At 42.7% G+C, this 20,014-nt stretch overlaps 1 protein-coding gene across 2 annotated transcripts in view; it reads right to left on the reverse strand.

Moving 5' to 3' along the window:
- The window catches only part of LOC124054936 (NACHT and WD repeat domain-containing protein 2), a 41,172-nt gene extending 23,693 nt beyond the window's left edge, over positions 1 to 17,479 (reverse strand). Inside the window, exons 1-3 of one of the 2 annotated variants that reach the window (XM_046381482.1) lie at positions 17,206 to 17,479; positions 15,626 to 15,797; positions 7,115 to 7,203 (exon numbers count right to left, since the gene is read on the reverse strand). In XM_046381482.1, the coding sequence (XP_046237438.1) occupies positions 7,115 to 7,203; positions 15,626 to 15,776 (240 nt within the window). In that variant the 5' untranslated portion in view covers positions 15,777 to 15,797; positions 17,206 to 17,479. Of the gene's footprint in view, positions 1 to 7,114; positions 7,204 to 15,625; positions 15,798 to 16,784; positions 16,964 to 17,205 lie in introns of those variants that run through there. The other variant, XM_046381481.1, reaches the window with a different exon arrangement.
- Between the last annotated feature and the right edge of the window lie 2,535 nt (positions 17,480 to 20,014).

The following is a 20,014-nucleotide window of genomic DNA, read 5'->3' on the forward strand; positions in this document are numbered from 1 at the left end:
AAAATCATTTAAACAACAGATTCACTATCAAAACAGCTCCTGAGTAATTCTCCACTGACCAACCAATAAATTAACTGACGAGCTGTTTTAGCTCTAAATGATTTATAACAAAGAAAAGCTTTACAATTATCTAAAATGATTAAGTGATTATTAGAGAGATAGATACTTTATTCATTTCCAAGGGAAATTCACAAATTGGAGATTGATTTTCTGTAAGTAGACTGATCATTTTGGCAGTACTACCAACAGAGAGATAAATGGTATACAAATGGATGTGGGATTAAAACAAACAAGACTCTTTCCATTATTCTGAACCACCAAAGGGTTATAATTTACAAAAAAAATCCCAAAACAAAACAAACAAACACAAAAAACTCTCACACACAATCACACACACACACTCACATTGGGATATTGTAGAAAACTCACTGCTTAGGACACCAGTTCCAGTGTATCAGTGTCACTAATCTACTTCCGACTTCCAACGCACACGAGTGCGAGCCTCCGATCGGCTCTGTTGTTCACAAGGACCGAAGGGAAGGAGGGGGGCGAAGTGAGATGAGCAGCCCCCTTGATTACAACAGGGTTTCTACTGGGTTTCAGCAGGTGACTGGGAGGATGCATGGTAATTAAAAGCTAAACGAAGATAATAGTCATATCTATTCATGTGCGTGCATGTGCGTGGGAGGACATGCTGATTAAATTCGCCCCATCAACCTGCCACGCTTCACTGGCGTCTGCCGGGATGGGAGAGAACAGACCAAACGGAGAGGAATATTTATCTAAAATAGGCAAGGACGCATAAATGAAGTTAAAGTGGAGAGTATTTGAACGGGGGATTATTTAAGGAGGGTTGATGTTTCTCAGATTCCTTGTGTCTTTTCACTCTCCTTCTCTTTTCCTTTCACGCCGACTTTTCCTTCATCTTTGCTGCTCCTCTCTCTGATTACTCTCTCCGCACTCTTTCTCTCACTCTTCCCCCTAAACTGTGGTAGTGGGGGGCGCCGTTGCTTACGTAAGAGCCGAAGCAGCTTCTGCTAAGCAGCTTTCTAATGCCCTTGGAAGGCATTTGCCCGTGGCGAGTCAAGTGCAGAAGGAGCCTTTTTTTTCTCATTTATTGAATGTTAGGCTATTAAACTTTGGGATTATGTCCAAGATGCCCAGGAAGAAAGGGCATGAAATCAGGCGGGGGAAAAAAGGCGGAAAAACCCCCACTCTCAGGCAAAAAAACAACAGTAAAAATAGATAGGGTGCCAACATAAATATATCTTAAGCTCTTTACTGCAGGCAGTTCTATCAAGAACATGTAGTAAATCTCTAAGAATGTTTGATGAGTGCAGCTTTCTTTGCACTTGAGGAAAGTGCAAGTTTTAGCAGCAAAATCCATGGCCAAACATGAAATTTTTGCAGTGATATGAAAAAAACAAAACGAAACGGGCCCAGACGGATTGCATGAAGGAAAGTTAAGCAGAGATTTAGTTTTAGTTTAGCAATAGTAGATCTCTAAATGTTTACTCGTTTCAGTATGGTAAGAGGTCTGATTTAATTTCATTAATCTAACAGTGTTGTCCAGAAAAAATCACATACAGTGAGGTCATCACCTCACAGCGTTTCATATGCTGCAGCTCAACCACAGTAAGTTATGATTAAGAGGCAGTCAAAGACGTGAGGTAACAAGATTGCGTGACTCCAGTGATACATTTTTCATGGCAGAAGCAAACTTGTTTTTTCACATACTGCGGCGAGCTTTGGGACTAGGGTTCTTAACGTCAGCTGAGGTTTGTTCGCTTAATGATCTCCACACCAGATGGAGGTGCTTGAGAGCTAAATGGGAGCAGACTTGGAAGTTCCTCAAACCAATAAGTAAACTGTGGAGGAAAAACTAATCACGGCGCTGCTGACCATTGAGGCTGTGTTGCAGATAAACAAGGCATAGATTTTTGCTGGAGAATAACTTTGGCTGTGAATTGCAAACACTCTGAAAACTTCTTTGACAGTGCACACATTCAGAGGACAGACCTCAACCACAGTAAAGGACAAATTAAAATTCAATTGCTCCCATTATTTTGCTGCAGCTAATATTGCCTGTGGGACACTCAATCGTTACATGTTGATTGTGCTGCAAGGATACCTGCCAGACTTGATAAAATAGTCTCTTAAAATGAACGGAAACCAGGGTATATTATGGGTAAAGTGACAACACACCTCCTTCAATCAGTGTGAACACTTCGACACTCACCAAAACACTGCAACGCAATGATTACATTTTCACATTAATGAAAGAGTTTTGCAAACTGAACTTCCTGAGGATTTTTTGAATTTTAACATAGCACAAACCTTTCCAAGTCAACTGTAATCAGAGCGGCATTGCCTGCAGTATATCATTTCGAGTAAAATCACTCTTTTTCAGTCAGTCTCTTAGTCATTCTCACCACAGGGTAAATGAAGGCTGAAGAGAGCTGAACCAGCTCAAGGGTGACAAGTGTGGGTGAACAAGTGTAGGTGTGAGTAGAAGTAGATGCGGCTTTAAAACGATGTGAACTTTTCTGCACTTTAGAGTCAGGCTTAAAGATTGTTGATTTCATCTACTTTCATTAATTATTTTGGAAATTCTCGAACAGCTCTCATATACTTAGGAAACAAGTCTCTAGAAATCTCTTGCATAGTTATGGATAAAAACACGACAAGCACGTCTGTCCATCAAATGTCACAGAAATGTACTCACATTTTCTGAGACAACATAGTTTCTACTGCCAACAGATAAAGTGACAGAAAACACAAGCATCACGGTGACTGTAATACGACATCTTCTTTAGAGAATGAATACTTCTCCCATGGGTTGTGCAAATATGTTGCAGGTGAAACCTTAGGCATATTTGATTTTTGATCATCTTCGCTGATTGTCAACATGGTTCCTGTGGAGGCAGTTGGCATGCTGATATGTTTCTGTAGAGACTGAAGAGAGAAAACAGCAGTCTCTGAGGAGGACAGTGAATGGAGATGGTGGCCTGCCTGAAAGAGACAAAACCTGAAATATGGCAGCCAGGTAAACAGATTGAAGAGCGATGAACACTTCTTGTTTTGAGCACCTTCTCCTTCTGATGTTTTTCATTCTAAAGGCACCCAAAATATCTGTAGTTAGATTTAAAATTTTCTGTCATAAAACAGAGGAGCAGATGAAATATCTCCTCTTCAACAATTTTTTTCTTCACGCGGACACTTTTGCAAAAGCGTAAGAGGCGCAGTTCTAAAATTACATTGTTAGCTTTTCAAAGTTTTAAGTATTCTGAGAGCGCTGCGTCCTCTTCTGACAAAGCCAGATCGACAGCCATATTCTCCCTTCTTTAAAAGTGCAAGCATAACAGACACCATGAATAGGCTACTTTTTAATCATTGCGAAATGTCGTCTAACCCATCATCTCAGCTCCCATCTCGCTGCTTGCATTGTGTGTTGTAAAAGACGTCTGAGTGACAGCTGATGAACAGGATCTCACAGCTGTGGCCAGGAAACTTTTATTATAATTGCACTGTCTGACTGTGTGTGTGTGTGTGTGTGTGTGTGTGTGAGAGAGAGAGGGACGGTCAGTGAGTTTGGCAACCATGCAGAGGTCCAACCACATTATTAACAGAGCTGCATCCAGTAACCCCGAGATTCAGTTTATCTCCTGCATGTGGGAGGAAGTGATTGTGTTGTAACAGGATGATTTATGAGTCTAAGAAATGCAAGATGGGTTTAAGATAATGGGAGCCGGGATCTCAAAGCAGAACTGGATGGGAAACTGACAGTCCAGCATATGCACCACAGTAAACACCGGACTGCGGCGTGAGTCTATCGACTACTCTGGGCAGCAGGCAGAAGTAAAGCAACCGCCATTACTGCGGTGGTTTCTCACTTGTAAACCCACACTTTTGCACTCCTGTTTGCAAGAAATATGACCCAGGGCAGCCTGCTACATGCAGAAAAATAGTTTTGAAAACAAAGTTTACATGTACTTTAGGCCAATTTTTAACTTCTCATTCAACAAAACTTTTTCAACAAAAGCTTTGATACTTTTTCTTTATCAGCTGCACATGCAAATCGCAAAAACTCACAAACAGGACTTAAATCACACTTTTCCAATTTCCTGTGTTTCACAGTGGTATTAAACCATGTATTTCATTTGGTAATACTGCAAGAAATAATGGATTTGCTGATTTTTATCTTAAGGTAACAAATGATGAATAGTAAAAGGGGACTGAGACTCAATTACTACACACTAAAGATCTTTGCTGGTCCAAAATGTTGTCCTGATCCAGACTGCACTTTACCCTCCTGTTCATGAATGAATTTTCAAAGAAAGGCCTATGAGCCAGCTGATTTCAGACTATGCCAACACACCAACAGCCCAACAAATAAATCACATATGTGAGTGGCCAAAAACTCAACCACAAGCATGAAATCCACTGGTGAAGACTGGATATTTAGTTTTCACTGACTGAAGCCAAACCTGACACACACACACACACTCACACACACACACACACACACACACACACACAACACTAATCCTGTATAGCTACAGACACGCTGAAACCTCGCCTGACCCTGATACTCGTGTGTATCTTTGGCATCACAGCTCGCTGTATCTTCATGTGTGTCTCTTTTGTGTCATCTATTTTAAAAAAGTGAGCAGACAAACGTGTGATGAAAAAGGAAACACAGGAAAGAAAAAAAAAGGGATGACGGAGACTGATCCCAACCACCCCCACCCCAACCCCGCCTTCCTCGCCTCTACTGCTGTGCACTGACTGAATGAGGACGCAGCTTTCGGCCCTTGGGCTGGGTTTCCGCCCGCTCTTCCTCCCTCTATCCCTCCCTCCGTCTCCCGCGATCCCTCTACATCCTGTTAAGGAAGCGTTCTGCATGGAAACTGAGTCAAGGGATGAGGGACCGGGGAGAAGTGGGTTTCATCAGCTTGGCATATGTGTGTCAGTGTGTGCCAGCGGATGTGTGCAAGAGACAGAGTTTGTGTGTGTGTGTGTGTGTGTGTGTGAGAAAGGGGAGGCGGGATACAAATCAAAGCAAAAAAAAAAGAAAAAAGAAAAAAAGCAACTAGAAAAAGAAGCAGGCTACAAGATACTGTAGTAAAAATCGTATATGAGGATTTCACACGTTAAAATGATTCATAACCAAGACGTTAACACACAAACAAGCTCGTGCAAAGCATTATCAAGCACCAGTAAACTGTGGCTTAAGCCAAGGTGCCAATTCTCACATTGCGTGGGTGAGGATGAGGAGTTTGGGGGCGGGGGGGGGGGGGGGGTTGCAGAGTAAGTGAGTCATAGTATTAACTCCCAGGCCTTCTTCATAATCATTTCAGCTCACGCTTCATCACAGCGAGCTGAATCACCAGACAGACACGTGACCGCGGGTACCGGAGCCAAAACGTCTCTGCCTGGCTTTCCTTGCATTTCCTTGCACTTCTCCATCACACGCAGGCACGTTTATTAGACCACTCTGGCTGGTTAGAGCATCTTTGACCCTCAAAGGGTCAAAGATTCTCCAACCAGAGCATTCAGTCTGTGTGGAATCTGCCCGTGGTGAGCATGAACATTAGCTTTGGAGCCATACACTCAATGGCAAATGATTCAGCTCTTTCAATGAGCGGTTTGTCTCCTTACAAAAACCATTTCAAGGTAGATGTGCTAAACAACAACAGGATAAGGAGAGCTAAACAATGGGCAAGATTTGGTATTGGTAATTGCTTAAGCCTGCTCAAAATGCAGCCATTAAGCTTTGCAGTTTTGCAGTGAACTTTGGACTGGCCCTCCATCTCTATCACCAGGTATACCTATTAGGAGACATGTATATAATGTGGTGGACCAGAGCTAAGTTTACATATAATAATAATACAATACAATAAACACAGTACTGATGTAATGCATGCAAAGAAATCTGTCCCGACATGACAAAGCAATTGCTGGTGCACGGCACAAGGATGTTTTTGATCTCCCAAATTACCGACTGATGGAGAGTCCAATTCCAAGAAATTCAGCTTGGTGAATATTTCTGGTTTTCTTTATTTAGCCTGTTAAGACATAAAACATTCCTCATCACACATCACTTCTTCTCCAATCAGACCATCATCGTGAAAAGAACTGAAAACCTTTTAAAAAAAACCAAACAAACCCATAAGTACTCTAACACATGCTATGTGCTATTTCCTGCACAGACATCTCTAACTGAGTTTTTACTGTATGTGTACTTTTACTTTTGCACCACATCTAAAACAGTTTTCTATTGCTTTTGGATGGAAAGTTTGGTTCTGATTCAGACTGAAAACTAAAAACATACACAATATAATCTATAATTCATGACATAATGAAGTGGTTTTGCTTTCTTCAAAGTGCAGTTTGTTTTATCACCAAACCCTGTAAACGAATTTGCAGACATGGAGGGATTCTAAACACTATTGTATTAATTCTCTTTATAATATCTTTTTAGATGGCATGTGCTTGGAGCTGTTCATGATATAAACAATCTTAGCATGAAATGAGAAATAGCTGCCGACACCCTGCTGACTACAGCTACAGCTACAAAACAATTCAGGGGTCACAAGTCTTGTCATCGGAAACAAATCTCCTCAAATTCTTCCAAGAACAATCTATGGCAGAAATCTCCCCCTGACTCGAGGGCTCTCCTGGATTTGTTAAACAAACAAACCTCTGATAGCAATCTTTCCATGTACACTGATGCTGATTTGCATTGCAAATGGTCTTGATCAGTGGGCACCACAGGGAGAATGCAGCAATTCTCTGACAACAACAAAGGGAAAGCCCTCACATCATGCTGCCTTATCCACAGCTAGATTTGTGCCAGCCTTCACCGATGGAAACCTTATCTTGCTGGCCTTCTGTCTGCTTAAAGGGACAGGGACCTCGTCTCTGGGGGCCCCCTCCAGGCACGGACGGCTGTGTAAGCCATGATGTAGTTTTGGAGGCACTTAACAGTCAGTTCTGGCAAACTACTAAGCCCTGGACATCACAGTCCCCTTGAGTGGGAGGAAGGTAAGACAGAAAGAAATTAAATCAAAGGGAAAATGAAGGTCGAGAAAAGGGGAATGCATCCAGTTACCTGGAATTCAATCCCGTAGTTCTCCCTGCAGAAGTCTCGTAGTTTGGGATAGACATGCTCTTTCAGTGCGTTCCTCTCCGCTTCTGTGTCTGGAGACAAAAGACAGACATCAGCTTCAAGTGTTAAACTAACATATACAAAAACATGTGTATTAGGAGCAAAAGAGCCTTGAACTCGCTCCTTTGCAGAATATTAAAAGAACTGTTTTGGGAACATTTTGGGAAATTTTGTTTCTGAACCTTCCATGAGAAGATCGACACCACAAGAGAGAGACGGTTCAGAACCCTACAGTATTATCTTAATTCATATGTGACAAAGCAGCACAAAACTGAGACACTGAGAATCAAAATAGTAGAGGATAAATCGGCCCATCATTAATCAGCAACGTCAGTAACATTTCAATGCATGTGTATATCACTTGTGAGCATTCATAGAAGAGCCAGTGCTGACACACACTGTTGAAGAATGTGGGATATCTGGCATTACAAAGGCAGTGATCATATTGGACAGTCGGAGTGTCACAGAGTGAGAGCCCACGGCTTGTTGTTGTGTCCCACTTTTTTTGCTCGTCTCCTCTCTTTTTCCACTGTCATCCAAATGGTTACTGTAATTTATTTGGACAGGCCCAGTCTCTTCCCCCCACCCCTCTCTCTTTATCTGAAGGGTGCTGACGGATAGTTAAAAACAGAACATGCCCAACAGAGAGAGCCCCCCCTGTGTGACTGAAGAACTTGCACATGAACACACATGGTGGATGGCGCACAAACAGCCGCTAACCGTGTCATACGTGCAGCGAGTGGAGGAGCCCGCAAATGTAGACTGACGTATCTTTCTCCCATCTATCTTTAGTAAGGCTTTAGGCCGCGACCGTACCGCCCACAGCTACCCGAGCAAAATGTCAAATCAAAACCCGAACGGCTGTAATAGTATGCAAATGAAATAAACGGCAGTCGCTGCATCAGTGGAGCTCTCATCTCATTCCATCAGAGATACGCTATGGCACAATGAACGTGCTACAGTGACATCATTAGAAAGGCAAAAATAGCAGTGTTTATGGGATGTTTGGGAGGTGTTGGAAATCTGCATCTTGCTGTAGTGTGTCTCGATGTGACTTGACAGACTAAACTGTGTTGTTGTTGTTGTATTGTGCTGATAACGGCAAGACACCTCTCCCTCCCTCTCTTTCTTTCTCTCTTTCTTTTTTGTGGGATGATGATGAGTTATGGCAGCCTGACGTATGTGTGTGTCTGTTGAGCACACACCCACATGCAAAGGAACAAAGACTGGATGTTGCATTCGCCCTCTCGCTCGCCGTGTGTGTCCCTCCCTCCAATTTTCCAATCTGTTTATTTCAATAGTGCCGACCGGTCTATCTTTCCTTTCAGATATGTCCTGTCATCTCTCTCTCTCTCTCTCTCTCTTCTTTCCTACTTCCTTTGCTTTTCTCTTTTCCTCCCGCAGCCTTTAGGGAACTCATGGGCGGTCAATCGAACAAAGAAATGCAACCAAGTGTTCTTGTCTTTTCCCTTCTCTTGTCTTCTTCCTTTTATACTTCATTTTCCTTTAAATGTTTAGTTCTTAATGGCATCTTCAGAAATCAAGGCGACGTTGTCATATTGCCCGGTTTGCCAAAATGTCCATTCTGAAAGATATTGAATTGACAGTGATATCAAACAGAGGAAAGCAACAAATCCTCATACTGGAAAAGGAATTTTTTTAAAGCATTTTTGCTTGACAAAAGACATCAGCACCAACAAACCATCTCAGCAGTACTTAATATTAAATTATGTTTGGAGAACAGGTCACAAAGCTACAGCAAAAGAGTTACAGCAGAGTCAACATAGTTACACTGACACTGTTTCAGTTGGTGCTTCATTCCTCTACATAGTGGTCACTCTACTCTCTGAATCTCATCAAGAAGCCTCTGCTGAAGCAATCACCCCCTCATCAAGCCACACCAACACACTCTCCAGAGGCACTCAGTGTGCACAACTCCTTAGAGATCTCTGATTAAAACAGAGGGAGAGGAGGCTGCAAAACAAGCTTCTTAGCAAAAAGGACAGCACTGTGACACAGTGATCGTCCATGTTGATTGGGTGTGTGTGTGTGTGTGGAACTGAAGTGCCTGAATCTGTATGTTTAGATAGAATTAAGTCAGAGAATTTGTTTGCAATTTGGGTGAATTGAGCCATTAAACAAGAGACATATGTGACATTCAGATATTAAAGTTCGTGTAAATTTCAGCCTAACACAGAAATGCACTGCAGAGTATGGATAAACCTCTTTCGAGCACAGTGCCCCCCAAAATTGGTGTCGGTGGAAACTTAAAAACTTATTTTGTTGTAAAAATACGGTTACACCTCTAGTCTCTAAATCTGTAACGTGGGGTCAAAACGACACTTCCATTAATCTATTGGTCAATTGCTAGAAAATGTATCACTGGCATCTTTGTTGATTTATCATTTATTTCTGTCATATGTTTGGCAAAAGAAACAATTTTCTAGTTAGATCTAGACATTATTTTTTCGCATTTCATACACAAAACAATTCAAATTCAGTACCTAACCTGCTTCGTTATTCTCTCTTTCACTTGTCTTGTCCAATGCAGCATCTGATAATTTCACAATAAAGCAATCTTAAAACTACAATACATCAGAATCGACCACACAATGCATGTGTATAAAAAAAACGCCCTCCAAAATACATGTAAATAAGACATTTCTTCATTCTCTCTCTCTCAGTATGCTGTAACCCAAAGTCCTCATGTCATTCAGTGTACCAAACAAACCTCTCTAATGCTCAGATCTGAACCTGAAACGCAATGATGCAAACGCACAGTCAGTGAGCAAATCAATACCGAACGACCCGTAAGACGCTAAAGGCAAATTGTGGCTGTGTAAGGCAGCCATCCATAAAGGCCAGATGTTCCTGCGTATCCTGAGCACAGGGGGACCCCACAGGTTATCTGCCTGCCACTGACTCAGGATGAAGGAAATTCGCTGGAGGTTACTGTGCCACCATCCACACTTGATGTTAAGCATCGAGGGAGGGAAAACAACAGCGTACAGTAAAACATGGTAATATGGGACTGCATGTAGTAGAGAGACGGGGACTTCCCTCGTCTCTCTGTCAGACACTTGGATTGTGTTTGATTGCGCGCACAACAAGTGCTAAGTCTACCCAACATAAAAATGCACTATAACGAGTTCACTGAGTAACATCTGTGCCAGCAGCTGTTGCCTCAAAAGTCACTCGTGGAGCTTTAAGGACCTTTGTCATGAAGTACACATTTTACAACCCAGTCATAGTAGGTCATAATGACTCTCAGGATTGCAGAGAGTCTCCTCTGTGTACAGGATAGGACGGCGCATGTCGTCTTGTACATTACGATTCAAATCTCTTGCCTTCTGACAGAACCTCAGACCAGTCAGACAGTCCAGTCAGCCATGATTATACTCAACATGTTGTGCTTATGTATCCCTATAGTTTGAGTTGGACAATGACGGCAGTATCAACACTACATAATTAAAGATCTAATGCCACACAAATATCAAAGTGGATTTTGGATATGGATTGTAGGTCCCTGCCACTGTGAGGGTACTGCTGAATTGTCCCTACTAATATTTTCAGCAGTTTCAGAGAAACTGGTAACTGTTGAGGTCAATGCAGAGTTGCCAGGTGTGTTTGTTTCCTGTTAAATGTGGGAGTATTTTAATGAAGAGCGAAAGAGATGTCGGCTAACTGCAGATCCGGCAGCACAAAAGCAAAGCCTTTGCATGAACAAATGGAGGTGAATTTGACGTAGTCGTTATTTATAGTCTGAACCTTAGAAACACCATATCATCGAAAATAATACCAACAAGCTAGCTGTAATGGGCTGGGAGCCAGATGTGTTTGGCCTACTGCAGGTGGGTGTACACAAACCGAGTGGCTGAATGGAAACTAACATGAAATTATTAAATGAATTGACAGAAAAACAAATGTGGTCTCTGGAGCTTTTGCTGGTGTCAGCCTCGGGTTTGCTGTGTGTTCATGAGCTTATTAGAATATCATGGACGTTTTTGAGATGATTTAAAGATGGGTTAATATTTCAGCATATTAATTTCAAGAAACAGTTGTGTTGTGCAGCCAAATGATAGACTGAAATAAAGAGGACAGATTAGCATAAGATGAGGGGGCTCAGCATACACAAAGAAGGTGCTACGTTCACATATCACATTCCCTGATCCGTTTATAATCTCCAGTATAACTTTTAAATCATGGTAACTGTCCTTCCTCGGGGTGATTAATCTTAGTGTGCGATATTTTATTTTTGTCAGTGTCCTTGCTGTTTTGGGATCTAAAGAAATGAAGAGAAACGGTATTATATTCCAAGGAGAATTTAACTGTGGGAGATGTGTTAAATATTCATGTGATTTGAGGAGAAATAGCTACTCCTCGAGTTTTGTGAAATTCATCGACACATCTTTTTTTATGCATTGAAAAGTCTTCTGAATTTGGAAATTGGAGGTTGAAAAGATGCATTTCTACTCTTCCTCTTTCTCCTCTGTGCATAGAACATATATGACTGAAAGCAAAGATATACAGGTATCATCATTTTGATGCACTAAACTAAAGCATTTGGCAAAACTTGAGGACTAATCACATCATATTACAGTGACTTTAAATGTTGCCAGAAATAAAGAGAAGTTCCCAAAATTAATATATCTCTAAAGAAGACACCGAATTAAAAATTCATTGGAAGTTTCCGGTAGGAATTTGTTCATTGTCAATCTCAGTTATCAGCATTACAGCCCCAAACTCTCTCTCAGCAGAGCCCTTGATGTGCACATAAAATAAAAGTCCCATTACTTTTAAACCACAATGGTTTTCCTGAGGTTAATTACGTTGGTTTTAAGTGGATAATCACTGTGTAATTTTACTAAGGTGTATCTAGCGGGCAGCTTGCGATCATCGGCATCATTCCCTCACGGAATGCTTTTACAGAGTGTTCCCTATACGGGTTTGAACACCCAAGGAGTTGCTGAACTGCTGAATTTGTCAGAACGACATTGGGGGGTGGAGGGGTGAAGAATTGCTCCACAGCTCTTTGGAAAACTCAGAGAGAGGTCAGGAAAAGCTGCTGCCAAACCCTCCAGGAGAAGTGCGGCTGCGAGGAGGCAGAGGACGACACAAGAGGGGGAGAAATAAGCTCACGGACACGCGTCATAAACCTCAGAGTGCCGCAGAATGGGGCCGAGCTCGTCCAAAAAATCTGGCACTCACCTGCCCCTGAGAAGCAATTTATTAAACAAAAGCCACCCTTGACACTTTCTCCCCACCTGTCACCTCTCCCTCCCTCCTTCCCACTCTCTCTTTTGTTCTCTTTCACCAGACTCAATCCCAAAAAGCTGATGATTAAGGAGAGAGAGAGTGATATTTTTGAGGAAAAAGACCATTGAGTTACAGAAATCTGAGCTAAAAACCTACAACGCGGACTGAAAAAGATAAACTGGAACGCTGGGAATAATTGTGGGGTGAAATGTAACGTAATTAGTGGTCTCTGTGGTGACATACTGTAGCCTTGATGATGGTGCGTTGGAGGGGTAGATGATTTTATGCATCACATCCCCGAGGCCTTGTGCTTTTATCAACTTTAAACAGCTTAAGTGATAGCTTGCATACAAATAGCTGCCTATTGCACACAACCGATGCCAGAGCCCCTGAGGTGACTACAGCAAGGTAATGGAGTTGTCTTGATATGCTTATATGGATGTCCATGAGCACACACACACATGCACACACACATATTGACAGATGAGACAGCTGCATAATGCACTGAACAGTTTGCACAAAAATAAATCATGTCAGGTTTGCTGTTACCGTCTGGCTACTGGCAAGAGCAGATAGTGGGGTTTTTAATTGATCGACTGTGGTCTCACACACACACACACACACAGGTTCATACACCTGAGCCAAGAACTTGAGTGATTCATTATCATCATAGAAGGAGGATGTAAATCCACTCAAATTAGCTGTTTGGCTCACATTTTGGCAAACACTTTAGAAAAGCTGCGTCTCTATTCCCGCACTGTGCAGTGAACCTGAAGTGGCATCTCAAACGCCTCTCGACTGTCAACTTCTCCTGGGGAGGACAACGTACTTTTTCTCTAAATTATTGTCAAAACTGACAGACGACGCGAAATGAATACACACAACAGAGGTGCAAGCCGCGCTTGTCTACGGTTTTTGATTAAAGGTGTTAGGGTCGGTGTATTCAGCAAAGCCCACGTCATAACCACAGAGCACATAAAACTCTCGGCACTGTAGATCAAAGCAGCGAGGTCCCCCCAGTCACACAGACACAATAAAAATAGAGAGCAGTTACACTGTGTGATTATCACTGCGGATAGCACCGTTCACCTCTCTAGTGTCTGGCTTTACAAACAGTGAAATGACACTGTTACGTGTGGTGTATATTTTGTTAACTGTTGTACAGGGAAGCTTGTCAAGGCAAAGGTGATCCCACTTGGTTTCCACTATCCCACTCTTACAGTGGGAAGCCTGTAGCAGGCTTTTAAATCAAAATGTTGGAGAAGCATTGGAGAAATGCTGAAGCAGGGAGGGGTTTTCTTACTGTGACCAGGTGCCATCAAAATGTGAATTTTAACCATGTCAGTATACAGTACATGTACAGTAAGGTGAATGCTATTAAATATGTGCATGAATAGCCCCCTCTAGTGAACATGGAGAAACAGGCTCTGCAGCAGGATCGAGGGCAGACCTGGGTCACACATATGAATAACCGTATTGTGTCATGCGCATGCTGAACCTGAAGGAAGGGTTTGCCGAAACAGTTTGCAGTGGAACAGCTTGAATCGGAGTCGCTGCAACTGGAACACCGTACTGGATCGAACTCATCTGATAGTCCAAGAAAATATCAAAACAAATGCGAAGAATAGTTTACTGCAAATGTGGTTTGGACTTGTCTGGGAATCAGTAGCTGCCATCTGCATTGCTGTGTGAGACAGAGTGTACCTCTGAGGCTTCGTTAATAGGCTATGGCATTGGATACCAGCACCTCGCTTCACTGGAAACAGCAGTTCAGAATAGCGCTTTTCACAGCTGAGACGTGTGTCTTTCCATTTGTGCTCATGGTGTGAAAAACTACTTGGAGTAGGACGCCCTAATTGGATTTCCATCCATGAGTACAACTCCAATTCTAAAAATGTCAGGATGCTGTGCAAAACATAAATGAAACAGAACTTGATGATTGGCCAGTCCTTTTTGACACAGACAGTTGAGAAGACAATATATTCAATATTAAATCAACTCCATTGATTTTTGTAAATATATGCTTATTCTGACTTTCATGCTAGCAGCTCGTTTCAAACAAGTTGACACAGAGGCAACAAAAGTCTGGGAAGGTTGTGGGACGCTCAAAAAACACGTGTCTGGAAGGTTCCACAGGGAAACAGGCTCATTGGTTACAGGTGATAGCATGATGATTGGGCACAAAGGGGGCATCCTCTAAAGGCTTATCGGGTCAGTGAAAAAATGTTGTCTTTAAATGCAATTAGTTTGTAACTGGCTTTGGGGTTGTAGATCCGACTGTTAAAATATGTGTTGTGACGAGCTACAGGTGGGGAAACGACGTCAGACTTTCCACCATCTACTGCAGACCATAACGGTGCAGTAATCTGAGGTCAATTCTCTCTCAGGGTGGAGGTCCATAGCAATTTGCCCAGTGAGGGAAAGTAAATGACAGTGATATATCGACAAAAGCCAGCAGCCTTTTTAAACCTGCATGCCCTCCTCCTCCCTCTCATAGCCTACTCTACTTCCCTTGCTTGTTTACTCCAGTTTTACTGAGCCTATTTTTACCCCCTTGCCCAGAGGGCATATTCAAATACTGAGCTGCAACTGGGTGTCTCCCTCAAGAACCAACTGTATAGCACTCCGCTCATACGCAATCTGTTGTTTCATTGCGTTACTGGGATCAAGCATTCATCAGTTCATTTTTGTTAAGTCCTCTCATGTAATTTAACATGTTTTTCATTTGTTCTATTTGGTTAAGTGGGTTAGGTTAAATGTCACAGCTCAACATCTGGAGAATAGAACGCACTTTAATCTGACAACACCGATTTCTAATTCAAAATGAGTCTAAATCACTGTTGGATCGTTGGTAAGTGGCTTTATTTCATACCAAGATGCATTTACCTTGTCCTTTCAGATGCTCATGGTTTTTGTTTTGTTTTGTTTTTTGTTTTTTGTTTTTGTTACAGCACATTTATTTTACAGTTATTCCTCAAGAACTGTCTGCACAAGTTACATCTTATGAACCACTCTACTTGACCGTGTTAATTTCCACTGCAGACAGTGTGACCAAACATCCTAAAAAGCCAAGGAAGTCTGGATGCAAAATATGGGTGATTTATTTCCATATTTGTATCGTGAGTCACAACAAAAACCTGAGTCTCGTGTCATATCAGGATCTCCTGAGGAGAACTGTGTGGTCACGCTGACTCTTACCGTCGGGGTTGGAACAGATGAAGACCCGGACGCTGCGGCCGGTGGGGACGCTGTGCGGCGGCAGGGCGTTGATGTTGCCGCTGATGGCCGCCCTGCGCATCGCCGACTCCCGCGGGCAGGGCTGCCTGCTCCCCACTCCCGACGGCCACATGGGGGGCGACTTCCAGCGTGGCTGTACACACACACACACACACACACACACACACACACGCACGCACAGGAGGGTCATGTTAGCGCGGCCAGGGGCGCACACGCAGGCACATGGTCAGGCGTGCATGCTTGCGCGCAGGTTCCCCTGATCCATCCACACACACGGGGCGTTAATTATGGCAAAGGTATGGAGCTGCGTCTCATATGTAACTAATTTGTTACTAACTTTGGGCACATTTACAGGCACTCGTTAAAGCCCGTGGACAAAACGAAGCCCAGGAATTTGATCTAAAGTATTCAACATGGCCACTTTGCTTTGGGACCTTTTAAAAGAGTATCTGTGTGGTCCTTTCTTTCTTAAAGAAAATAGATTTTGTGACATTTTTCTCCACATCTAACCTCGCCATACTCCTAACACCCACGCTACACAGACATACACACAACAATCAAGTTATGATGGATCTTCCAAAATCGTCAACAGACACAGGAATGAGACTGAATGTGTTTGTTATTGCATTCATGTGGTAGGGATATAATAATAGGATATTACGCACAGCCTACTACCGTCATGGTGCATGCGTAATTTGTATACATGTCCTTGGACGCATTCATGAATTTTCATGCCACTGTGGGACAAACAGACAAACAGAACGAGACGGCACAAAACTCGAATAGGCGAGCAAGGCAAGCATCAGTCGTGTTCCCACCCCAGAGAAGATGCTTGTAAAGGCGAATAACCGCTAAGAATGGTTATTCAGCCAGGAGCAGATGTCAAGTCGCTGGATTTTTCGGAGTTGGTCTATCCTGAAAGCTTTGTTTCAAAGACGGAAAACCTCGAAAAAGACAATAAAAGGAAGGGGGGAAGTTTGGTAGTCCACTACAGAACACTTAATAAAATCCTCTGAAAACAGACAATTAAACATCACTGAGGCACCGCATCCACAGAGAGGACTTGACTACTAGTGATGCTGGAGACAGGCACAACAACAGGACACTTCTTGTTGCTCACATTCATTCGCTTCATTTCGTGGCTTCCAAAAATATCCAAGCGTCGAGGACGGTAAAAGGAGGATAAAAACGCCCATCAGAGTTGCTGTGGTCGAGAGACGACGCCGGGAGACGGTAAAACAGACGCCGTGTATCGGAGTGCTCCCCTTGGCATCCTGCTGTCTCTACGAGCCGACCGAGCTCTGAGAGCTTGAGCGAGTGTCAAGTTTTCCAAAATAGAAGCGTGACTACTGGGTGGCATTTTCAAAATAAAATACTCATTTAAGCAACACACCCTGCTACGCCCTCACCCCGAAGGCTACAGAAGCTTTAAAATAAAAACGAATCATTTATAGTGAGATAAATCGTTATGCCGAACACAAAACAACAACGTATCTTTCTTTTAAATCTTGTTTTTGCAGCTAACTGCTCCGTATACTCACCTCGCTTGTCCCAAGAATTTGCGCTTTTACGCTGAAGGCTAAGTAATTCCGGGGGTGCTGTAGCTTTTTCAATGTGACTTGACAGAGGTGACAAAGTAGCCCTGGATGCTCTTTTATGTCTTACTCCCTGTCTCTCCTCTCCGGTGGGCAGACTGGTGCTCACCCAGTCCCTATTAAAATTGCAATGGACAGCGAAGTCAGCAGCGTGGTGCCGTAAATGACGTTACTTCTCTCGCCAGTCACGAGCGAATTAACGGCCGGCGACGTTAGGAAGACCTCGTGAACGTAATCGACGTTTGATTTTCACAAAGTACGGGCCAGTTACACGTCCGATAAAGTTTACACAAGCGCTTCAAAGTTAATCCGAAATGTTTTCACAACTTCTTCAAAAGTAAATAAAATAAAGTTAAGCTAGATGAAATGAAATTAAACCCTTTCAAATAATATCCCAGGTCAATTATGCATCTATTTATGAAATGAAAACAAACAAAACAAACAAAAACAATCAAACATTTTTATATCAAAATCCAATCGTGTTTTCTTCCTGTCAAACAAAATGAATGACACTGATTACTGCACAAAAACTCCTTTTAATTCACAAAGTTTCCTGATAGACAGATGGCATCCTTACTAAAGTAGGTTAATGTCACGTCCTAACTGTGCAGGACTCAGTCATATGTATAACAGAACTACATACCAGACCTATGCAGTGAAATGAGACCTGGCATTCTTGGGTTTTTCTCATTTTAGTAGTAAACCACAAATATTTTAAAAATCATAATTAGGGGGGGAACAAAAACGCAAAAGGGAAGGAGCTGTGGGTGTCGTTGTTCCCCACAAGCCAATCATAACAGCGGCCATCCTCTGTGAACCAATCCAAGCAGTGAACTCTCATCCCAACCACCATTTTTCTTTTCTGAAACCACAAGCTTGATAAATTGAGAAACAGCAAAAGCAGTGTTATACCAGTGGTGTTTTAACAATTTGCTGCTCTGTGACGGTTTGTGAGAAGACTGTGACTGGTTTTACCTACTTCTGAAATAAGTCTGTCATACAAGTAATGCATTACTTTCTGAGTAACGGGTACCTGAGGATCCTTTGCTGTGGATGTGGGGGAGCAGCTTCACCAGAAGAGGAGGAGGAGGAATATTGGAGGAGGAGTTTGAATTAATTGCTTTATCGATAAATGTACCTCTGCTCTGCAGCCTATGGTTATTTGCGCTAGAGGTTTAAGTGCATTGGATTTGTACTAAACGGAATTGATTACTGTGCTGTTCTTGTGAGGGGGAAACGCTGAACCATATATTTCCACCCCACTCTCAGTCGCAGTGTTTAGCAGGCAGCAGCAGCAGCAGCAGCAAACACTCTGAATCTGATCAAGAGAATGTGTCTGTTGCCTGACCCTTAACTTCAGCCTCTGCACTAATGCTTTTAAGTTACGATCACATAAATGAAGAATCAAGCCTATAGATGAATGTCCTCGACTAATATTTCATATCACATTTTTGCCACAAATGAGCTTTTTTATATGCCTGTCCATATATCCAGATCTTAGACAATGAATGCAAGGGAAAGAATAACTGTTTTATCGATCAGAATATTTTAAATAAATACAGTATGATAGAAAATAATGGTGAGACATGGATCTCACTATTGCAAGAAGCTACACATCATTTTTCTATTTCACATTTCATTCATAACATAGGAATACTGCACCCAGTGCACAATAACATTCAGATAGAACTGTTCCTGGCACATTTTAAAGTCTAGAGGGCACATTACCATGACTACAAATGCCAGATTTAACACATTATTTACGTAAGATAAGATAATTAGGCACTAGATGACTTACTGTTCTGCTGCAGGTCTTGAGGATGCTTCTAGTGCTCTGCAGGCTCACACCGACCCATTTAAGGCAGCCTGCGGTGCCACCAGCTCACACCAGAACAGAAGTCAGACTCCGGAAAAGCTCAGATGGAGCACTGGGGACCGGATCCTTGTTCCCAACAGTGTTATGACCTTTCTTTTACTTGATTGTTCCACTCCCTCTCATAATCCCCAGTCAGTTAATCATGAGCGCACCTGCACTGGATTAATGCACTGCAATCTTACAAAAGGGTGCACTTTACACAGCTTGTTGGCATGATGTGATGTGGCAGGCAAAAGTGTATTTTAGCATGTGCGAGCAGAGCTGCTGTTAGAATTTCTGGGCGCAGTGAAATGCTCAAAGGGCCTTAAAACAGTAAAAATTTCTCAGCTCTGGCTTATTCCAGGACTCCTGTCCAGATCTGCTGCCATTAAACCATTTAGCAACCCCAGTTTGGTGCCGATAGATGTGAGTAAACACCTTCGGGGGAACATTCGAACATGTGTGTGCATTCAAGCACGTCTGCAGTAATTGCATGGTGTCTGGTTTATTGGCATGCATGCATGTGTATGTGCTCACCCGTCCCCCAAAACTCTGGACCCTGCTCTCAGCTAATGTGAGTCACCGTGGTGACAAGATGTGATGTGTCACCTGGAAGACGTGCAGAAACAAAGGACAGACACTAGCTGTTCACTTGGCAAATGTCCACATGTGTGCATACTGACCTACACACAATGAAACACACAGACTTCACAAACGACTAGAGATGGATGGCTGTTTCTGCAAAACATCTGGAAAGGAATGGAGGGTGCGGGAGTCTGGGAAGACAACTGGGAATGTCTATTTCTGTGTGCTACCCATTGGCACCACTACATTAAGTCCTTAATTGCAATGCCCACTCTGAACTGGATTTTTCTAGTTAGCTCACTCAGACATCAAGGG

This window comes from Scatophagus argus, chromosome 23, assembly GCF_020382885.2.
Source record: "Scatophagus argus isolate fScaArg1 chromosome 23, fScaArg1.pri, whole genome shotgun sequence".
NCBI classification, from domain to species: Eukaryota; Metazoa; Chordata; class Actinopteri; family Scatophagidae; genus Scatophagus; species Scatophagus argus.